The sequence below is a fragment of the Microcaecilia unicolor genome, chromosome 4 (genome assembly GCF_901765095.1).
Source record: "Microcaecilia unicolor chromosome 4, aMicUni1.1, whole genome shotgun sequence".
NCBI lineage: Eukaryota > Metazoa > Chordata > Amphibia > Gymnophiona > Siphonopidae > Microcaecilia > Microcaecilia unicolor.
The window spans coordinates 223,588,074-223,606,215 of record NC_044034.1 but is presented as its reverse complement, the minus strand read 5'-3'; the positions used below and the strand labels follow the sequence as shown (position 1 = coordinate 223,606,215).

Here is an 18,142-nt window from a genome sequence, read left to right as displayed (position 1 = left end):
GACTTAACCAGCAATGGGACACTGCATAAAGACAGGACTGACTTTTATGTGGTCCTATTTATGCAGTTACCTTGGCTGATTAAGAGCTGAATATCAGCATTTAACTAGCCAAGTGCTGACTCCGCCCCTGGAATGACACCAAAATTTCAGCGGCACTAACTGAACAAGCGATTTAACTGACCAGGATGTGTTTCTGGCCGATTAAATTGCTTTGAATACCAACCTGAATGTGTCTATAACACCGTTATTGAAAAGGGTGAACCATCATGATTTAGTATTATCTACTATAATACTGCTGGAAATAAATAACACTAAACTACAAGGTTTACTTAAAAACATGTTACTGGAGTATTTACATTAACTTACTACATAACTTGTTTGGGAGCTACTGGCAGCAATTTATTCCTGTTAATTTGTATTAGTTATAGAACAATGCAGTGTAACAGACAACATCATCAAACAGCACATTAGTACAGAGGTGACATCACCTCATATAGTGCAAAACAGAAAAAGCGCAAAAGGGCCTTTAAAGACTGGGACAATAGGTGAAAATGTATTTCTTCACTGGCGGCGTTTTCCAAATTAAGACTGCAGCAATACTTTCTGTGATTGTGCAGATGATCATAGAGATTGACCTTTTTATAAGGCTTACTCATCGTTTTCCAACAAGACATAACAAGGAATTTGGGACTTTTTGACTTCTGACGCAGCCGGACTCTCGCCGAAACACGGCCCATGTCGTGTCATATTCTGAATAAATTTTCACCTATTATCCCAGTCTTGAAGGCCTTTGTGTGCTTTTTCAGTTTTGCTTTGGTTGATGTACTCATCACTCCTCCCTGTAGAGGAAAAAGGCCAAGGCAGATAAGCTCAAGTCCTGAAGATGAATGCATAGCTGCACAGATTTTATTTATTTGTTACATCTTATTTTATTTGTTACATTTGCATCCCACATTTTCCCACTTATTTGTAGGCTCAATGTGGCTTACATAATTTCAGAGAAATGATTGCAACTCCAGTAGAACGGATACAAGGCTGTTGTAGTTGATTAGTTATGTAAGCTAAAGTGGGTTAACCACATAAGGGGAACGTGAGACGGAAATTATGAGTTATGTTCCTGTCGTGTTTCAGTTATGTTGTGTTGCAGTAATCAGCGATTATGTCTGATCAGTGGGATATGCGAGAGATGCGTTTTCAGGTTTCTGTGAAAGGTTAGGTGGTCGTTTGTGATTTTCAGGGCTTTAGGTAGAGCGTTCCAAAGTTGTGTGCAGACATAGGAAAAACTGGATGCATATGTTGATTTGTACTTCAGACCTCTGCATCTTGGGAAGTGGAGGTTTAGGTATGTTCTTGCTTCTTCGGATGTGTTTCTCGTTGGTAAGTCGATCGATTCAGTCATGTATCCCAGAGCTAGACCATGGATTATTTTATAAACCAGAGTGGATATTTTGAAAGCGATATGTTCTTTGATTGGTAGCCAGTGTATTTTTTAAAGGGGTTTCGCGCTTTCAAATCATGTTTTTCAGAAGATAAGTATGGCTGCCGTGTTCTGAGCGGTCTAAAGCTTCTTTAGGATATGTTCCTTGCATCCCATGTATATACCGTTACAGTAGTCGATATGGGTTAGTACCATGGATTGAGTCAAATTGCGGAAAGTTTCCCTCGGGAAGAACTGTTTCACACGTTTAAGTTTCCACATAGTGTAGAACATTTTCTTTGTTGTGTTTGTGGCTTGGTTTTCCAGTGTTAAGTTGTGGTCTTTGGTAATGCCGAGGATTTTCAGATTGTCTGAGATAGGGAGGGTACAGTCTTGGGTGTTGATGGTTGCAGGGTGGTCAGCGTTGTGTTGGGAGGAGAGAATGAGATAGTGAATTTTTTCTTTATTGAGTTTTAGTTTGAATGCTGTTGCCCATGAATTCATGATGTTTAGGCTGTTCGTGATTTCGTTGGCGATTTCTGATGGTTTTGATTTGAAAGGTATATATATAATGACATCATCCGCATAGATAAAAGGGTTTAGGCCTTGTTTGGATAGTGATAAGGCTAAAGGGGTCATCATCAGGTTGAAGAGGATGGGTGATAGAGGTGAACCTTGTGGTACTCTGCAATCTGCTTTCCAAGGCGATGAGATGTTAAGAGTTTGATTTTACTTGATATGTTCTGGTAGTTAGGAAGCCCTTGATGCATTTAAGTGTATAACCTCCAATCCCTAACTTATCAAGTAATCTTAGTAGTATACTGTGGTCTACCATATCGAATGCGCTTCACAAGTCGAACTGGAGGAGGAGGATGTTTTTACCTATTGCTATTTCTTGTTTGAATATGGCTAGGATCGTAACTAGTACAGATTCTGTACTGTGGAGGAGCCTGAAGCCAGATTGCGATTCATGCAGTATAGAAAACTTGTTGATGTACTCTAAATTGTTTGGCTACAATGTTTTCCATTAATTTGGTTGTCAGTGGGATGGATGCTACTGGATGATAACTGGTGATGTTTGTTCTTTTCTTGGTATCTTTTGGCATTGGTGTGAGTAGAATATTGCTTTGTTCCTTAGGGAGGAGAGACCTTGTTGGTACATGTAGTTTAGGTGGAGTGTGAGGTCTACTGTGAAATGGTCTGGGGCTGATTTTATTAAGTAAGTGGGACAGGTGTCTAGTTTACACTGAGAGATGGCGAGCTTACTGATCATCTGAGCAACTGTATCGACGGTGAGTTGGGTGAAGTTTGACCAAGTTCGATCGGCCAGGTATTCTCCTGTGTGGGGATCCAGTTCATTAAGGAAGCTTTTGAGGGCATTGTTGTGCTGAGATAGTGTTTTGCGTAGGTTTACAATATTTTCTTTAAAGTACGTTGCAAGTTCGTCCACCAGTGGAATGTCTGTGTTCAATGTAGTCACTGAGTTAGTGTCTAGGAGCTTGTCCAAGAGTTTATATACTTTCTTCATGTCTTTGTAATCTGAGCCTATTTGTGTTTTATAATATAATCTTTTTGTTTGTCTTATCATATATTTGTATTTTTTTGTGTTTCTTTCCATGTGGATTGTGTAAGATCATTTTTGTTTTTTCTCCATGCACATTCAAGTTTTCTGGATTGGGTCTTTAGTTTTTTTTCAGTTCGTCGTTGAACCATGGTGTAGTATTGTGCTTGTGTGCGTTTTTTGTTCGTAAGGGTGCTATGTCATCTAGCACAGATTTGCATCTTTCATCCCATTCCGCGAGGTAGTTAGATGGAATCCGTTTGTGCGGACCATTCATTGTTGTATATCAATTTCCAGAATGTTGTCATGTCCACTTTACCTCTTGAGCTGTGTAATGAAAGTTCTTGTAGTTGGTGATGTCCCTTCTTCCGCCAGTGGAGGGTCATGTTTAGTTTAAAGTGATCAGACCAAGGTGTTTCTGTCCATTTATGGTCCGCAATGGTGAAATTCTGGTCCGTTGAGAATTTGTGTGAGAGTAGATCGAGTGTGTGACCTTTTACATGGGTTGCATGAATTGTGGGCAAGTTGAAGTCCCATAGGTGGAGGAATTCCTTACATTCTCATGCACTTATTTGAGTTAGGATCCTCTAAGTGGATGTTAATGTCTCCTAACAATAGCACATTTGAGTTTGTTGTACATGTGGTTGAAATGAAGTCCATGACTTTCGTCTGAGCTTCATTCCAGTTACCTGGAGGTCTGTAGAATAAGACACAGTTCAGATGGTTGTGGAGGGTTTTGTTCTGTATCCTGATTGAGACAATTTCGAGTTGTGGTCTAATGGATTCGGCAGTGGTTTCTGTGGTAAAGAGAGATCGATAGATTAGGGCGATACCTCTGCCTCTCTTTTCCTTTCTGGTCCAGTGTGTGATTTTGTATCCAGGAGGGCACAGGTCCAGGGTTATTCGGTCCTTTTGGTCATGGATCCTTGTTTCGTTGATGAATAATAGATCGAAGCCTTCTTCTGAGATCCAATCGGTTAGAGTTTCTGTTTTGTTTACTGCGGATCTGGCACTGATGTAGCCCACTTGTAATGTTAAGTATGGCTGTTCGGTATTTGGTATTGTGTGGAGTTTAGTTAGTTGTCTTTTGTTAGTTGATTTATTTATTTATTTATTTATTTTTATAGCGCGTTCCTACCCCACATTTTCCCACAAGTGCAGGCACAATGTGGCTTACAGTAATGGATGAAACAATACAATAGGAAAGTCTGTTTGGACCCTTCTTTGCAGTCTGTAGTGTGTGTCTGCCGGATGGTGACTGTCCTTTACTTGAACTGATGTCAGTTTGGTGGAATTTGGTGTATTTAATTGTTTTGTGATAATTAGATAGTATGGCTAATTAGACCTGGAATGGCCACTGTTGAAAGCAGAATACTTGGCTAGATGGACCATTGGTCTGACCCAGTATGGCTATTCTTATGTTCTTATATTTTATGCTGTTGCAGTAAAAATTAAAAATATGGAATATCACAGGTCTCATATTATCTCCAAAATTTCCATGCTGAGCATACTGTAAATTAGGACTGTCTGATGTAAAAGGAGGAATTTACCACAACCCACAAAAAGTAATGTGAGAAATACTAGATCAAACATTTCAGAGGAAAAAAAAAACCTACTGCATGAAGCCAAAGCGATCAGTGACTTTATACAAAGTGAAGTTAGCATCTTCCCAGGGATCAATCTGAGCACCTTCATGTCGCCCCTGCAAAAAGAGAAAGAAATAAGGAGAAATCAAGGCAACAATAAATAAAGCAAGAATTCTTTATATCCCAGCAAGATCCCACAGAGACATCACCCATGATAAAATTAGGTGTGTTATTTTTTCTGTACAAGGCTCTGAGTTCAGGAATAAGCTCCCAGAACATCTTAAACTTCAAGCGTTGCGTCCCTGGACCCGATATAAGGCTGCCCTCTGCTGTTTGTGTCCTTTCTGAGGATCATCGTTTCAGGGCTGCCGAGAGACCCAGCTGGGTCCGGGGCAGGACTAGACCACTGCACCTCCCCCACTCAGGCCGCCACTGCAGTGCCCCCCCCCCTCCCCACATTCAGACCACCGCCGCACCAACTTGCATCACCCATCCCCTTACAGACTGCTGCTGTCCTCTCCAGCTGCACATACCACCCAGGACCCAGATGATTGCATTAATGCAATATCACATTAATACAATCATTCGGGTCCTGGGCAGCACGCAGCAGAAGCAGGAGAGAGACCAAGAGAAGACAGACCCATCCCAGAAGCAGGCAGGAAGAAGCTTGCTTGTGCCAGGCCCGGACCTGCCCCCCCCCCCCCCCGCCCCCCCCCCCGGAGGCCAAGACCGGGGAATTTTGCCTCCCGTCCCCCCTCTTGGTGACCCTGCACTGCTTTGCTCATATCACAACGCTTCTGATACAATTCCATTGACTTCCACTGCCCTGTCGTGTACAGTTTAAAGTTCTAACACTAAGCACATAAGGTTCTTCATCACTCATTAGAAACATGATGGCAGATAAGAGCCAAATAGTCTATCCTCCAGTCTGCCCATCCACAGCAACCACCATAGGAGCCAACTTTTCAAAATTATTGGGTGTGCTAAGGCCAATGGAAATAACCCCTGCCTAGACACATACAAGGAATTTTCTCAATATTGGGGGTGCTCAAGCACCCACAGAGTCAGCTCCTATGGCAACCACTATCTCCTCCTTTCCCTATGAGATAACACATGCCTGTCCCATGCTTTCTTAAATTCAGACACAGTCCTCGTCTCCACCACCTCCACCAGGAGGTGATTTCACGCGTGCACCACCCTTTTTGTGAAAAAGTACTTCCTTAGATTACCCCTGAGACTATGACCTCTTAACTTCATCCTATGCCCTCTCATTCCATACTTTTTCTTCAATTGAAAGGGGCTCACCTCCCGTACATTAATGCCACAGAGGTATTTAAACGTCTTTATCGTATCCTCTCTTCCGACAACTAACTCCTCCTAGAGAGGCTTAAGTATGTCCCCATATGTTTTACGACACAAACCACTGACCAATTTAGTAGCCACCGATTCCATCCTGTTTATATCTTTTCGTAGATGCGGTCTCCAGAACTACACACAGTATTCTAAATGGGGCCTCACCAAGACTTGTGGGAGGAGCCAGCATTCATGGTGCACTGGTCCCCTCACATGCCAGGACACCAACCGGGCACCCTAGGGGGCACTGCAGTGGACTTCACAAATTGCTCCCAGGTGCATAGCTCCATTACCTTGTGTGCTGAGCCCCCCAAAACCTACTCCCCACAACTGTACACCACTACCATAGCCCTAAGGGGTGAAGGGGGGCACCTACATGTGGGTAACAGGTAGGGGGGGTGGGCCTGGGTCTGCCTGCCTGAAGTGCACTGCACCCACTAAAAACTGCTCCAGGGACCTGCATACTGCTGTGATGGAGCTGGGTATGACATTTGAGGCTGGCATAGAAGCTGGCAAAAAATGTTAAAACAAATTTTTTTTTTGGGGGGGGGGTGAGAGGGGGTTGTTGACCACTGGGGGAGTAAGCGGAGGTCATCCCTGATTCCCTTTGGTGGTCATCTGGTCAGTTCGGGCACCTTTTCGAGGCTTGGTCGTGAAACAAAATGGACCAAGTCGTCCAAATGCTTTGCAGGGACACCCTTCTTTTTTCCATTATCGGCCGAGGATGCCCATCTCTAAATCACGCCCCAGTCCCACCTTCGGTACGGTGCCAATACACCCCCGTGAATTTTGGTCGTCCCCGCGATGGAAAGCAGCTGAGGATGCCCAAAATCAGCTTTCCATTATGCCGATTTGGGCGACCCTGAGAGAAGGACGCCCATCTCCCGATTTGTGTCGGAAGATGGGCGCCGTTCTCTTTCAAAAATTCACCTGATAGTGGATCCTTGTTTATATTTGAAACTTTCAATAAAAATAAAAAAAATAATTAAAAAAGAATGCTGCACGGTAATCGGGAGGTGCTGTGTGCTGTCCAGTTACCGCCAGGTTAGAGCGGGAGCCCTTACCACCACCTCAATGGATGGTGGTATGGGCTCCCCCCCCACCCCCGAAATGGCAGCGTGGCAAGTGCTTTACTTGTCACATGGCCACTTCCTGCAGAAAAGCAAGGCTGACGTTTGCCGATGCCAGCGCTGGTCCCCTTTTGTTGCAGCTTGGTAAAAAGGGCCCTGTGTTTGATTTTCAAGGTCCTCAGACAAAATGGGCCAGAGGACTTAAAAAATAAGTTAACCCTCTACACTCCTTTGAAACCTCTAAGGTCCTCCCAAGAAACATTATCTGTATGCTCATCAAAAAAAATTGCATGATGTGACACCTGTCAGTGAGATCTCTCAGGTGTAGTCCCCACACTCTGGAATCTACTCCCAGAGAGGTTACGTCTAACTAAAGACTACCTCTACTTCAGGAAGCAGGTGAAAACCTGGCTCTTGTTCCAAGCTTTTAATACATGTGATGACTGACTGACCACTCACTGCACACCTGAATAGTTTGCCACACACTCTGTAACTTAGACCAGCCCGGATCTGTGGGATGCTATGGAAATCTTATTTAACTGTACATATAATATGCCTTCAGTTTAGCCACCCATCCATTTATCTTAGTTGACTCTGCATTGCCCATCTTGTCCCTCCCTGTCTATAATCAGCACTTGGCCCCTTGGCTATATAGTAAGATGCTTAATTGTATCTTAGGAACAGCATTAGCATCATATCTATGTTATCTGAATGTTCTTCCATGCTCTATTATTGTATCAATTGAACTGACATTTTTCATATTTCTGTAATGATTGCTCTATGGTGCTGTTAAATGTGTATATTCTTGACACTTCATGTTAGTCATATTACTAGGTTTCAATTTGTCATTTCCAAGTTTACCTCATTAACTGTATTTAATCTTATATTTGATCATTTTACTATCGTTATACTGTTAACAAAATTGTAAGCTTTTATGTTAAACTGCTGTACACCGCAGTGGCGTACCAAGGGGGGGGGGGCGGTCCGCCCCGGGTGCACGCCGCTGGGGGGGGTGCCGCGCGCCTGTCGGCTCTTCGTTACTTCCTGTTCCGGGGCAGAGGGAGCATGAAAATGAAGAGCCGGCAGGCGCGCGGCACCCCCCCCCCCAAGCGGCGTGCACCTGGGGGGGGGGGTTCTTTCGCCGGGGGGGGGGAGTCACGCTGTTCCGGGGGGGGGGCGCTGCACCCGGGGGGCGGGGGAGCATCGTCGATCCGCCCCGGGTGTCAGCCCCCCTAGGAACACCACTGGTACACCGCCTTGGGTGAATCTTTTTATAACGGCAGTTAATAAATCCCAATAAATACATAATAAATAAATTTTCAAAGACTGTTTGTGAGGAGCTAGCTAAACTAAAAGTAGACAAAGGAGGCCAAATAAGATACATATGAGGTTACTGAAGTAACTTACAGAAGTTCTGGCTGCTTACCTGTCAGGCATTTCCAATGAAATGCTTCCTTAGAGTTGAGAGAGGTCCCAGAAAAATGAAGGGTGGATATGGTTCCTCTCCATAAGGGCTGAAGAAGGACACAGCAACCGTTACCATGGTAATTACTTTGGTAACAGGGAAAAGTTTTAGGATTCTAATGGTAACACCGCAGGAATTGTAAATTGTCACGCAGTATTGCCACGTGAACAGGCAGTAATGAGGATAAGTGGTTGGCTGGCTGCCACACCCCTAGCCTCAGGACCCTCCCCGGGCCTACCTTAATGAGCCCTGGTGGTGTAGTGGCCTCTTCGAGGGCAGGAAAGAACCCCCTTCTTTCCTGCCCGCTGCTTCTTCAAAATGGCTGCCGAGACTTCCTACACTGTTCACCTCAGCCTGCCTTTCTGGTCCCAAGCTAGCAAACCAAGAAGCAGCAATTCATATATGTCAAAAAGCCTTGGTGAAAAATATGTCTTCAAATTAGACTTGAATTGGCTCATTGAGAAATCAGTCCTGTTTGAGTGGAAGTGAATTTGATAAAATAAAAAAAAAAATTGCCAAAGGTAAAATTATGTAACATACCTGATAATTTTCTTTCCATTAATCCTTATAGACCAATCCAGAGACAGATGGGTTATGTCCCTCCTCTAGCAGGTTAGATAGAGAGCAAGCTTTGAGCTCCCTATATATGGTCACAAGCAGTCACATGATCCTCAGTATGCCGATATCAAAGCTCATGGTCCTTGTTGCTCAATTACCCTGCAGCCGCCCAAGGCGGGAGGCACTTAAGCAGCTCACTAAAAACAGATTCGCCCCAACTCCAGGCAAATCATACAAACTTGAACTTGTTGAAGTTGAACTTGACTTGAACTTAAATTAGAAGTTGACCTTGAATTAGGAATTGAACTTGATTCTGAAAAGATACAAAAGACAAGTAAATAAGTACACAATAGATTTCTGGGAGGGACTCTGGATTGGTCTATAAGGATTAATGGAAAGAAAATTATCAGGTATGTTACATAATTTTACCTTCCATAGCATCCTGTAGACCAATCCAGAGACAGATGGGATGTACCCAAGCAGTACTTACCCAGGGTGGGAATCAGAAAACCCCAGGATGCAAGACCGAGGCGCCCAATCCCGCATCAGCTCTCGCAGCCACATCCAAGCGATAATGCTCGGAAAAGGAAAAATTGACGACTAGGTCGCCGATCTACAAACTTCTTCCAGAGAAATCGATCTCGATTCTGGCAAAGAGGCCGCTAGAGCTCTAGTGAAAAGAGCCTTCTATTGTGCTGGCAGCACTTGACCCGAGAGAATGTATGCTGCGGCTATAGCTTCCTTGACTCAACGAGCCACTGAAGGCTTGGAGGCCTCCTGACCTTTCCCAGGTCCAGGTGCAGCACAAAAAGATGAACCGATTTATTGAAATCATTCATCACCTCCAAGTATCTGCAAAGAACTCCCATCACATCCACACCACTCAAGGCTTGAAACTCCCAGGATAATCCTCCTTTCGGAAGGAAGTCATACATAACTGCTGATCCCGAAGAAAGCGCAACACCATCTTCGGCCAAGAGAAAGGAACTGTGCGTATAGAGATACCTGCTTCGGAGAGACGCAGAAAGATATCCCTACAAGACAAAGTTTGAAGCTCTTCTGGCTGAAGAGAGTGCCACCAAAACCACAGCCGTCAGGATTAGATCCTTCAGAGACAGCCGAGAAAAAGCTGAAACGGCGGCTCTTGCAAGACTCTCAGCACCAAGTTAAGAGTCCAAGAAGTAAAAATGGAGCGCCGAGAAGACCGAAGCTGGAAAACCCCTCTCAAACGGCGCACAATATCTGGCTGAGAAGCAAAGAAAACAACCTTCACACACCCTCTGAAAGAAGCCAAAGCCGGTACTTGTACTCTAAGAGAACTCAGAGAGAGACCCTTTTTCGAGCCCCTCCTGGAGTAAAGCCAAACTGTCATCCACCGATGCCGAGGCGGGAGAAATGGAACCCGCCGCCCACCAAGATTCGAAGATTCGCCAAACTCTGACGTAGGCCGTCGACATGGAGCACTTCCTCGTTATCAACATAGTAGCAAGTACGCGGTCTGAAAACCCCTTGCTCTTCAATCACGCTCTTTCAACAGCCAGACCATAAGACCAAACAGGGATGGATTCCACTATAATAGGCCCCTAAAGTACCAGGCGTTAACCTTGGGCAGCCGCAAGGGCTCGTCGAACAGTAGCCGAATTATATTCGGATACCACGGGCGTCTGGGCCAATTACGACCCACCATAAATACTCGCCCCGGAAGACGAACTACTCTTCCCAAGAAACTGCCCAGCTGGGACCCAAGGGAAACCCATACAGGAGCTCGTCCACATGCCAAGGTTGAAGGAAGACATCGATTCCCAGAGACTGAAGCTCCCGGCCTGTGGTGAAGAATCGCAGAACCTTGGAGATGGCGTTTGTTGCTATTAAATCCCTGGTCGGTAGGCCTGAGCGACTCGGGAACCACGAGAATGTCCTGACAGAAAGATCTACTCTCACGGATCCCCCACCTGTCGCCTGAGAAAATCTGACTCGACATTCAGAAATCCTGCAAAGTGTGCTGCCGACAGCGGTTCTAGATGCTTTTCTGCCGAAAGGTCGATGTGTATCGCTTCTCTGACTAAAGGAGCACTCCAGGTACCTCTGTGACAGTTGACACATGCCACAGCCATCGCATTGCCGGAAAGGACTCGTACTGACTTCCAAAACAGCAGTTGCAGAAAGTCCCAAAGAGCCAGCTGATTCGCCCTCCATTGCAAGAGGCTGATGGACCACCATGTCTCTGCCGGAGACCGAAGTTCTCGAATTATCCGTCGCAGGCAAAGTCTGTAACTCCTGCTGTCCAGCCTCTGGAAAGAGGACTCTGCCTTATCGAGTGTCGAAGAGCACTCCTAGAAATTCCAGAGATTGACAAGGGTTCAGCCGACTCTTCTCCAGATTGATGATCCAATTCAAGGAGCGCAACAGAGAGAGAGAGAGAGAGACCTCTGTCCTTGGCTCGTACACCTTCCTTGAAGGATTGGGCCCAGAACAACCAGTCGCCTAGGTAAAGATGTACTAGAACCCCTTCTTGCGAAGGAACGCCACTATGACGACCATCACTGAGAGACGATTCGAGGCGCTGTAACCAGCCCGAAATGAAGAGCCTGGAACTGGAAGTGGTGATTCAGGACCGGAAAGCGGAGAAACCACTGATGAGAAGGCCAAAATGGAATGTACAAATAGGCCTCTTTATGTCCAGGGCGGGCAGAAATATTCCCTTCTGCACTGCGGCAAAAACCGACTGGAGGGTCTCCATCCTGAAGTGGCGTACTCTGAAGGTGCTGTAGACTCCTTAGAGAACGAGAAGAGACCTAGAAGAACTTCCGTTCCTTGGCACCACAAAGAAGTTGGAATAGTGCCCTGAGTCACGTTGTTCCAATGGAATGTGAACGACAGAGTCAATTTGAATCAAATTGCCAAGAGTCAGCTTGAGCTCCACAAATTTCCATAAAGACTTGCATCGAGAGAACAGTTATAGGTCCTTCAGAGGACAGCCTCCAGCTTGAAGCCGTCTCGGAAAATCCCGAGAACCCATTCGTCTGTTGTTAGTCTGACCCACTCGCCCAGAAACGAGAACAGCTGCCCTCTAAAAAGTCTGGACTAAGGGCCAGGACCCCAACATTGGGCGCGAGGTCCTGGGAGAGCTCTGAAGGAATTCCGCCAGAGCGACAGTCTCCACAAAAGGACTTCTGTCTCTGAGGAAAACGCTATCTGTAATAGGGCCCAGACTTATCCGGGCGAAACCGGCGGGCAGCTCGAAAACGGCCCCTAGATGAGTCCGCACGAAAATTCACACTGGTTCTGACCTCTATGAGGGTGTTGCCTTTGGCATCACCCAGCCCGGGTCGAAAGAAGAGCTTGCCCTAAAATGGTAACTTGCCAAACGGGCCTTAGACGCCCGGTTGGATGCCCAAAGGTGAAGCCATAGCCTCCAGCGGGCAGGCACGACTAAGGACACTTCCAAGCAGAAGACCGTAGGGCACCATAAAGCAAATAAGCCAACAAGGCATGCCTGACTCCAGAGTCTGTCCCGCCACCATCAAATCCTCCGCAAAGGAAGGCGGTACAACGCAGTAAGACACGCCCTGGCCCCACAGAAGCCGCACACTGCAGCCTGCATACCGAAGGAGGCTGTTTTTTTTTTTTTTTTAAGGAGGCCTATAGCCACCTGTCCTGCGGGCCCTTCAAGGCGCTGACCACGGGAAAATCCAGTTCCTTGGTCACTGCTGTGAATAGAGTATCCACGGTAAGTAGGCGGAAAGCCTAACGCTCTCCCACAGAAAGGATGCAAAAGCGCCTCATGACCTTAGTAGCCCGAAGGCCGGTCTCCGGAATCCCAATGATCTAGAATCAGGTCTTCCATAGCCACATGGAGGAAAAACTCTAGGCGACTGCCTAATGGCTAACAGAAAAGGAGTCACCTAGGAGGAAGACTCACCTTCAGGGGCTACAAGTTTAGCATCTTCACAGCCCACACAAAGAGATAGGCAATTTCTCCTGCCAAAACAACCGGGCAGTAGAATTCTCTTCCTTCAGAGAAGATCTCATTTCCCTCCAGCGTTTCCAAACGAAAATGCTGGGGACCTCAGAAAAGCTGCCCTCATGAAACTCAGAAAAATCGAGAGGTAGTGGCGCAATGCTACGGTGTTTCTGAGCGGCGTCAGCGCCCCTTCTGCCAAGACAGCCTTAGCCCTTTCTAACAGAAAGACCCGGAGCATCAAAAACACAAAAACACAAATTTAGGGGAAAACTGAGCTCCGTGCTCCGTTCTACATTCAAAAAGGGCTCAGGCAGAAAGGGCTCTCTGAAACTAGAGAATGCAGCAGCAAAGTCTGAAGACACGGAGCTGAACGAAACTAAGATGGCGCCCGTTGCCTCACCCCGAGGAGGAATGCGTGGGAAGAAAGACGCTTCTTTGGAATTAGGCACATTCCCCAAACCTCCTTCTTTAGTGCGGTTTGCGTTCCCTGAGCGGCCTCGAAGAAAGGGGCCAACGCAGGATAGGGAACTACAGCAGCCCGGAAATAAAGCGTGTCATAGGCCGGCCTTGGGGGAAGGGCGGTAAAAGCGGCTCGAGTCGCCATCGCGACCTGGGCGGGCAACAACGGTTAGGCGACCGGCGCTGCAGACGCTCCTAAAATGTATCCAAAGAGCAGGAAAGTGCGGTGTACACCGCGGGAGGCCGCGCATCCCCTGTCGCCGCGCAAACGTGGTCCAGAGAGCCAGGCGCCGCGCTACACATACCGGGAACAACCCCCTCCCATTTAAAAGTTTTCAGTACCTGAAAAAAATCCAGAGCTGCAACGAATCTGTCCTGAGTGAGCTTTTCTGAATCCTTTGTACTTTCGTTTTGGTTTTTTTTTTTAAATGCCTCAGGAGGAGAAAAACTTCAAGTTGCACTGGCTCCAGCGGGAGGGGAGAGAAAGGGAGGGACCTGGCACCACCAGGTGTCACCACTCGATCCCAAGCCTGGGAGAGACCTCAACCCCGGGGTTAACTCAACTACACCCACCAAAGTAGGAGAGGAGACCCCAACACTCAACTGCACCTACAAAGTAGGAGAGGAGATTCAAACAAGCTCAACTACACCTAAAAATAGGCTAGTAGCGAAGCAGAGCTGCTGAGCTGTGACCATTGACCTGCTAGATAGAGAGAATACCGAGGATCATGTGACTGCTTGTGACCATATATAGGGAGCTCAAAGCTTGCTCTCTATCTAACCTGCTAGAGGAGGGACATAACCCATCTGTCTCTGGATTGGTCTATAGGATGCTATGGAAAGCACCGTTGTGAAGGGGGCAGAATTGCTAGCAGGCTAAATTCTCACAGGAGTGCAAGGACAGAGAAACTGCACCTCCATGTCAAACCCCTGGAGACATCAAATTACTCACTGACAGGCAGATGATCAAAAGCAAATGCCAGCACTAGAGGCTACCACCCCATGATCAGAGCCCTCGAGCGCGTGAAACAACGCACTCGACGGCTCTTAACGCAAGTAGCATGCAAATGCATGCTAAACAGGGCTTAACACATTCATCCCCAATGATCAGCGTCCAGCGCGCCAAAGATTGGATTGCTGGCTGCGACAAACCCTACACCAGCTCGAAGCTGGCGTTAGGGTTTGCAAATCATTGGGGAGGAATGGTGAGCCCTGTCCAGCATGCATTTGCATGCTGGCAAGCCCCCATTCCCCCCTACAGCAAACCTGCCAGTGAGGGCAGTTGAAGACGTCCAAAATTTGGACATTTCTGTGACGGGGCAGTTGAGGATGTCCAAAATTGGATGTTTCTATGAGAAGTCTTTCTCATAGAAACATCCAATTTTGGACGTCCTTAACTGCCCATTGCAGAAACATCCAAATTTTGGACATCCTCAACTGCCACGTTGCTATACCTCCGACACCCCCTTCAAATTTGGCCGTCCCTGCAACAGGGCAGTTGAGGACGTCCATCTTCCGATTTAAAGATGGATGTCCTTCTCTTTTCATTGGTCTCCAGCCCAGATCTGTCAAACAAGTGCGGGAGGATTGTGCTGAGCACATGCTCAGGCACAATTCTCCTGCACTTCTACCCCATAATCAGAGATAATTGCGCCACTTAAATTTGCATGCATTATCTCTGATCATAGGTCTAATAGCGCCCCACACTATTCCAGCGCTATTTTAGAGCGCTGTTTGGAACAGCGCAGGGCTTTTGATCAACTGCCTGTGAGGGGGAAAATGGAGTTACTTTAAGTGCAGCAATTTTCATGCTCATGACAAGGAAAGGAAGGCAGATGGACAGACACAGTGGGCCAAGTTAGTCCTCACTTGTCATTATTTGCCATGTTTGGGGAGAAAGGACAGTAGTGATCATTATTTCATGCTTTTTACATAAACATGCATAACAGAAAACCAAGAGTAATACAATTCAAATATGCAACAACTTAATATAAATGTCTCAACAAATAGAGAAAAAAAAATAATTAGCACAGCAGCAGCGAGTGGGAGGAGAGCACGACAGTAGTACTAATGGGCAAAGAACATGGTGGCAGTTGTTGCCATAAAAACTTGAAGAATGAGAAAGGAAATAAAATAGGAAAAAAGGTAGCAAAAAACAAACAAAAAACAACAACAACAAAGTAAATGAAAAAAAAAAACTTTACTGGCAGCTAAAAACTAAGTAGCAATGCAGCACAGCAGTGTTAAACATGCAATGTAATACAGTATAAGGCCCTCGGTACTTTACCTTTTCATATTTAGAGATGATCTCGGCTCTTTCCTTTGCTAGTAAAGCTTCAATGTCTTTCTTCATGTCAGAAGCTGAAAAAGGAAGAGAAAATTACCAATCAGGGGAGAGTAGTGATCCCACTGGTATCTGTGCATTGACAGATGACACACTGGTGTCTTTTGCTAACCATTTCATCTAATATAAATAATTCTGCAAAATGCAGTTTGTCTTCTTTGTGGCTAGGGCAACATGGAAATCCCATCGGAGTATGTAAAGCTCTGTCTGACAACATTTGTGCTAATAAAGTACATATACCAAAGACTCTATCCTCTTCTGCCTAGAAACATGAAAAGACAGGAATCCCTCCTGTTCTGCCAGATCTGGTAGCATCATACCTGGGCACTGTGGGTTTGGTTTGGGGACTCCAGACTTGTCAGTATACTATACCAAGGCATCCACTACACTCTAATGCTTTGGGTCAAGCACACTTTGCATGCAGACAGGGAGAAAATAAACAGCAGCAGCAATAAAGCACATTGCTGGCTGAAGTTGCAGGAACAGTGTGAAGAAACCCAGGCAACAGAATGTGGTATTTGTGGCAGATAGCACTCAGGAGCAAAAAGCAATAGGGCATGGCCCAGGCCCCGAATGCAGAGAAAAGAAAGGAGTCAATATTCTGTCATCGAGGTGGCAGAAGCAGAGTGACCCAGAAAAATTGCTTTTAAGGGAGGAGCATTTTGATTCAAGGTTTTTGGGATGGAAGTAGAAAGAGACAAAGAAAGAGAAGGCGGCAGAAGCACATATGGGGGGAGGTGGGCTGGGTCAAGGCCCTTGGGGTGGGGCCCAGAATGAATGGAGAAAAAGGAAGCGCTGGTTCAAGCAAGGAGAGAGAGCACTGGGGATAATTCATTGGGAAAAAATGAAAAAAGCGTAGAAGGGAGGGAGAGAGCCACACAGCTGATTCACCATGCTCCCATCCCCCAAACCAAACTACTTTACATCAGGGGCATAGCTATGTGGGGGCCCCCCAATTCCTGGCTCAGGCCCCTCTAGGGTGTGGGCACTTGGCTGACATTCATGCCTCCTACCCCCCCCCCCCCCCCCCGTTCTGTTATCTCTCTCCCTTCCCTCCTCCTGCGGTTAGGCATCTTTCCTTCCTGAGGCCATCCCCCTCCCCCAGCGCTGATTAAAATAAAGTAGAAACACCTCCCCCCCCCCCCCCCCATCTATCTCCAAATTTAACCCTCCGGATGTATGGTATTCAACTGATATATCCAATGTTGTTCCTTCATATTTAAGAGACCAATCACATCACCTCCCTCCCACCCAACTTCTATTTTATCTATGATCCTTCATCTTAGGTCAAAAATGGTTTGAGTTTTTTCCATCCTATGAGATACCAACGGTGTTGTTAGCACTTTACATTTAATACAGGATTTATGCTCATTTAAATGGTCCTTAATAGCTATGTTAGTGTGACCTATATATAACAGATCAAATAGAAACAGGATCACATACACAGAATCACATTTAATCTTAAGAGCAGGAGAGCAAAACTCGTTATCTTGTTAATCTCCAAACTGGCACCTCAATGGTGTGCTGACATCACTGATAAGCCCCACATTTATAATGTCCTATTTCTCCCCCAACCAAAGTGTAATCTATACGCTTATATGAGAGAATCTCTCCCACTGTCTTACCCCTCTGATAGGCAATTAAAGGACAGTCTTTAAAACAAGCGTGTAAAGTCAACACTTCTCAACGTTTAAATAAAAGAGATGTCAGAGCTTTAACATGAAGCATATATGGAAACACTGCTACCAATTTGGAAGACTCCGATATACTCTGACAGCACAATAAAGATTTGAGTTGTGCAAATTTAGTTTGTTTAACTACAGACTTGGAATATCCATGTTCTAAGAATCTAATAGTCAATTCTGTAGCATTATTTTGAAATTCATTCTCAGTAGAACATATCCTGCGAATTCTCAAAAATTGGCTTATAGGTAAGCTCTTTTTCAATTGGTAAGGATGAAAGCTGTCAAAGTGAAGGAAGATGTTGCGTGCGTTGGTTTTCCGAAATAAAATAGTACCTGTACCAGCGCCTTGTCTGTATATCCAAACATCTAAAACATCAATGGAATTTTTGTTAAAAGTCATAGAGACCTGCAGATGAATTGACAAGTTATTTATCCAAACCAAAAAATCTTTTAGTTCAATTTCTGAACCTAGCCACAGGAAGAATATGCCATCTAGAAATCTTTTCCAATGTTGTATCTTATGGACCCAGGGAGAAGGATATATAAAATTTTTTTTCAAAGGATGATATAAATAAGGTGGGCGTCTCAATGCTTGGTCATCACTTTGAAAATCAGATGAAGTACAAGAATGAGCCAAAGTGGTTGAGGTGAGACTTAAGCGGGGATACTTCTTAGACTAA

General features: G+C 45.6%; 1 protein-coding gene across 3 annotated transcripts in view; it reads right to left on the bottom strand.

Annotated features, from left to right (window-relative positions):
• LOC115469025 overlaps positions 1 to 18,142 on the bottom strand; it is a 194,884-nt gene that overhangs the window by 124,824 nt on the left and 51,918 nt on the right. For all 3 annotated transcript variants that reach the window (XM_030201281.1, XM_030201279.1, XM_030201280.1), the window contains exons 2-3: positions 15,721 to 15,794; positions 4,595 to 4,680 (exon numbers count right to left, since the gene is read on the bottom strand). In XM_030201281.1, coding sequence (XP_030057141.1) covers positions 4,595 to 4,680; positions 15,721 to 15,786 — 152 coding nt within the window. In that variant the 5' untranslated portion in view covers positions 15,787 to 15,794. The remainder of the gene's footprint in view (positions 1 to 4,594; positions 4,681 to 15,720; positions 15,795 to 18,142) is intronic.